Raw genomic sequence first — 5,089 nt, forward strand, 5'->3', positions numbered from 1 at the left:
AAAAAAAAAAAAAAGAAAAAAAAAAAAAGATTCTGGCTCTGAATCAACTCAAGAATGCTGATATTTTGCCCCCGACAGTTGAAGGAAAGTCCATTGTTTTCTTCCTATTTGTTACAGTTTTTCCATCTATTAATGCAGTGGTTTGATTAAAAGTTCAAAATTCATTGTTTGAATATCATCCCAGCATTTTGTCTTGACTTCATGGCTCCTATCGTACCATTTAGGCTATAATAGGATGCCTAAACCTGTTTTTATTTTTATTCTTTTTTGCCCTGTCGCTTGCCCTAAACACTCTACCCATTGGGTCATTGCACCTGTATATACAGTATATTTCCCACCTTATATATGTACACAGTATAGGGGAAAAGAAGAAAAACCCCTCCACAAGTCGATCTTCGGCCTATGACAACTACTAACTTGTCGGGCTCCAATTTTCCCCCCATGGACATGAATCAGATGATTAAACACAGTGTCAAGACGACCACATGTCTTCTGTGAAGACAACCAGCTCCAGTTGGTTCCACCAGTAACTGAAAGTTGCCTATGATGACCATGTTATTTTCAAGGGTGTGGCAGCTATGATTTTTAATAATCTAATAACTGGCGAAATCTTTGTGAAATTGGCAAATTTGTGTTGGATGTCACTATTCTGCTATTGTTTTTGCTTACTTACGAAACAACAAGAGTTCCATGACCTCATCATACCTTGCCAAATACAGTCAAACCTGCCTATAGTGGTCACTCAAGGGACTGGCCAAATTTGACCACTATGGCCAGGTGACCACTATAGAGAAACAGCCGGTTACGTTGACCCCCCCCCCCCAAAAAAAAAGGGACACATGCTTTGAGTACCAACAGTGATGTCTTTATTCTGAAACATATGAATACATACATTTGCAAAGGTAAACCCCTTTTATATGTACATGTCTTAGTTCAATAATTTGTTGTTCTTTTGCTTAAGTTGTACTTTATTTTGTACTTGCTTGAAAAAAAAAGAAATACAGAAATATTGCATGGAAACATTAACTTGACATCAAAGATACATACACTCAACATATTCAGTTCATCTATTCTGGGACAATGAAACCATTTACATTAAAACATACAAAATCACTGGTTGTCATTTACAGTACTGTTCTTGTGTACATACTAGTACTACATGTGGCTAAAGAAAAGGAAGCAAATCAAGCAACAAACTTTCAACTCCAAACAAATTTCTATCGACTGCAAAATCATTTAATCTAAGCTCAGCTTTCGACGATTTCTTCAAGCTCACTCTCTCTGCCAGTCGGATCACTTCCACCTTTTGGAATAAGTTCGGCGTCCGTCTTTCTGCTTTCGCCATCATTTCTCCGCAATCGCCACGTTACTAGTAGTTGTTGTTGTTGTTAGTCGAAAAGTGGAAGAGAACAACATCGCCATGTTTTTGTTCTTTGGTGAACACTTGCTTCGTGCGACCGACATACGCCACAGCGAATTCCAACCACGTAAATAAGTTATTTTGTACCAAGATGCTGTCTATTTAGTTAACAGCAAAATAATTGTTCGTCAGTTGCCAGTTACTTTCCGTTTTTGGTCGTTTTTGAACATGAAAACTTAGCGAAAACTCTCCTTTGTTTACGGCTTGGGTTTCTCCCCGCGTGGGTTGTCTGCCTCTACCATTATGCCAATGTGGTAGTCAACAGAAAATTTTCTCCTTTCAGACTTATATCTTTTCTAAAATATCCACTACAGTGTTAAATTTACATCTAAAATTACTTGTAGTAATGTATTTCAAATGTTTTCATAATGTAATTACATCATTTGACGCTAATGAAGTTAAATAAAACTCAGTGTATCTACCTCCATAACAGTGGAGTCTTCCGATGACCCCAATTGACCTCCCTCTGCAGCATACATGCGCCATCTTGGAAAAATACGAAGCGCATTTTCGAGCCAAATTTCTTGAATTATGCCCATGAAAAACGGAAGCTATGCACATATCTACGCATTTCAAGGAATGGAGAAACCAAATATGGATATTCTTAAGTTTTTTTGTAAAGATAATTGCCGTAATCTTCGCCGAGCGGCCGAGTCCATTGAAAGCTCCATGCGGCACGCACGGCACTGGTGTTGGGGAAAACGCAGATATCAAAGACACCCGCGACCGCAGAAACTTTGTGTCAAAAGCCAGTTTTCCTTTATTTCATACACATATGGAGTTTAATTTTCAGTTCACATTTTAGTAATGTAGCGATCGGAAAATTATCACAAGGCTCATAACGATCGTAGCCTGAGGTGGGGTGGTGTTACGGCCGTGGTGCTTAGCGGGTTACGGCCAGCCGCGACCGCTATCGGCGGTGTTGACATGGCGGCGGGACCGGAATGGGGTGACCGCTGACCGCGTTGAACAGTGACCGCTATAGACACGATTCTTAATGCTTACGTCAATGGGAAAAATTCAAGGGACCGGCAAAAACTGACCGCTATGGCCGAGTGACCACTATACAAAGGTGACCGCTAGTACAGGATTGACTGTAATGTTAACCTTTATGACTGACATATTGTACATGAATGTTTCTCATCATGAAAATAAGACAAACAAACAGACAGACACACACACACACAAGTGAATGACCCTGAAAACTGAACCTTATTGGTGAAGGTACTCAGCCTTTTAAAGAATACCAGCCTCTTGTAAATTGTTCACAATTACTATTCTGTACATTTCTGAGAAATATCATTGGTGAATGCACAAGCATCGGCCTGGACTGTAGACTCATCTCATCTGAAAATAGGCCCTATAACTTTTGATTAAATCATTTTTCCCCCATGCCAGACCGGCCGTCCCAGGCTGATACAGAGAAAGCCGAGGTTGTCCCATCAGGAGACCTGCTGGAGGAGCTGACTGTGTCCAGCCTCCCTCCTGAGTGTCAGACAGAAGACGGAGCCATGGACCAAGGAGAAGGTATGTCTCAGGCCTCGAAATGAACTTTTCTTCCTATTGTCTCAACACTGTCCCAAAATATAGATTTCAATGGTCCTGAAGTGATGAGGAACTGTCCCAACCTGTTTTTGGGAAGTTTGTATGACAACAAGTTGAAGACAACTTTATTTTGCTTATGTTCACTCCCAAGCGCACTATAATTGCAGTGTAGACAGGGAACTTTTTCCAAAAGCTGGGACGTGTGCCTGATAAATGAAAGAAGGGCTGACATTCTGATGTTGATTATTTTTCAATTGTCCCAAAAATTTCCCAAAGTGTCTATTTAGTTGTCCTAGCCTAAATTTTAGTGGTCAGTACCCATTGGACCACTTTTAATTTCGAGCCCTGCTGTCTACATACATGTACAGTCCGTTTTTTGGGAGGCTACGTCTGCTACGTTTTTTCTGAAAATGTGGGGAAGGAGTGGCGTCGACCCACGTCACTTGCACGGTTGCGCAAGGTGTAAGAGTGTAGTCTGCATGCCACGTCTGGTCGTGAGCGGTTGCGTGCATCGTACGTTGCACAAGTGGTAAGTGAGTTGTACGTGCTTACAGCGTACGATCTCTGTGCGATTGCAACTTTACCGTAAGGAGGTCGTACTCACACGTGCTTCTTACGTACGGTACACACGGGGCACGCGTGTCGCCCGTACTCGCACGCACGGTTGGTGAATCCGTAGACCGCACGCAGAAAAAGTTTTACATGAGCTTAAAGTTCTATGGCGTGTCTGCGTGCTCCCAAATCCGTAGGATTCCGTACGGAGGTGGTACTCACCATGCACGAATGCCCTGCGTTTGCCCACGTTTTTGCACGTAGACAGCACGCAGAAGCACGTACGGCGGGTTGTGACCAAGGCTTTACCTGTGGAAAGGCATTTATCAGTCATTCATCAACTAAGTAGCACATGTCATGTAAGAATTGTATGCAGGGTAGTACTGTACATTATTTTACATGTATATGGTTCAGCGTAGTGTAGCAGCTCTTTAGGACTTTAAGTCTGATGTAATTTTCATGTATCCTGTGTACCTATCAGCCGAAGCCTCTGGGTCTGCCACAGCTGGTAGTAACCTGGCCAAGTATTGGATGTCTGCTAACATCTCCAGCCTGAGTGAGCTGGGAGCCACCGACACACTTCTGCAGATGTGCTGCCGGCTGCCTCAGCTGCAACGGTTCATGGATCATCACAGTCAGCTGCTGTCAGGACAGTTACAACTTCTGCCCACCAGTGGTCGGGACGCTGCAGCCCTCAGACAGAGGTGCGTGGGTCCAGATTTTTTATGTTTACCGAAGGAAAACATAATAATAATTGTTTTTGCTCCATTAATTCTTCTGTTCCAAACACTAACCTCTGACCTGGCCAATGGCCTCTTTTGTTGACGTCCGTCACCATAGTAACTAGTGTTGGGTTACATGATGTTGCAATTTCATAGCAGGCATTTATACTCCTGTCACCATATACATGTATGTGAATGTGTTTAAGTAAGAATTAACAGGGCTGACCATATCCGCAGGTAAACATTATGCATTTGCTTTGCAAATTTTGCTTTTCTAGTCGAAGAATATTTCTTCCCATATTTTTTAATATTCCAACATGTAATCACAAGACGTGGTGACGGCACACTCAAGTTTTTTCAACATATATTAATGCCGCCACCAACACAGGGGACAATACAATACTCATTTTTACCTGAGCGAAGTGAGGAAAGTCGTGTAAACTGTCTTTCCCAAGGGCACAAGATCGGTGGCACGTCAGGACTCGAACCCAGGACCTTCCTATATTTGAATGAAAGCTCATCTGCGTTGATAGAATCCATAGTTACAAAGTCTAAGTCTTTTTGTGGTGGCTTAAAGAGTTAAACTTCGTAACAATATTTCTTCCCATTTGGGCATGGATTCTATGGTCCCCATGTAAATTTTAATTGGTAACACATTGATCAATCTCGCTAGTATGACAGTGCAAAGGATATGTTGTTGCTGGTAGACTATGTTATATCTCATGTCCCATGGGCGTTAAAATACAATTTTTGTTGTGACTTTGTCTTCTGTTTACACTGTGAACCAAAGCCAGCTGATCGGAAAAGAATACTAATTCTATATTAATATTAATTCTAATTACTATAAATT

The 5,089-nt window shown here is 41.8% G+C and overlaps 1 protein-coding gene across 3 annotated transcripts in view; it reads left to right on the forward strand.

Moving 5' to 3' along the window:
• The window catches only part of LOC109470516 (E3 ubiquitin-protein ligase UBR4-like), a 35,325-nt gene that overhangs the window by 5,248 nt on the left and 24,988 nt on the right, over window positions 1-5,089 (forward strand). For all 3 annotated transcript variants that reach the window (XM_019769479.1, XM_019769477.1, XM_019769478.1), the window contains exon 6: window positions 3,999-4,221. In XM_019769479.1, the coding sequence (XP_019625038.1) occupies window positions 3,999-4,221 (223 nt within the window). The remainder of the gene's footprint in view (window positions 1-3,998; window positions 4,222-5,089) is intronic.

This window comes from Branchiostoma belcheri, unplaced genomic scaffold (genome assembly GCF_001625305.1).
Source record: "Branchiostoma belcheri isolate BF01 breed outbred unplaced genomic scaffold, Haploidv18h27 scaffold228, whole genome shotgun sequence".
Taxonomy (NCBI): Eukaryota; Metazoa; Chordata; class Leptocardii; order Amphioxiformes; family Branchiostomatidae; genus Branchiostoma; species Branchiostoma belcheri.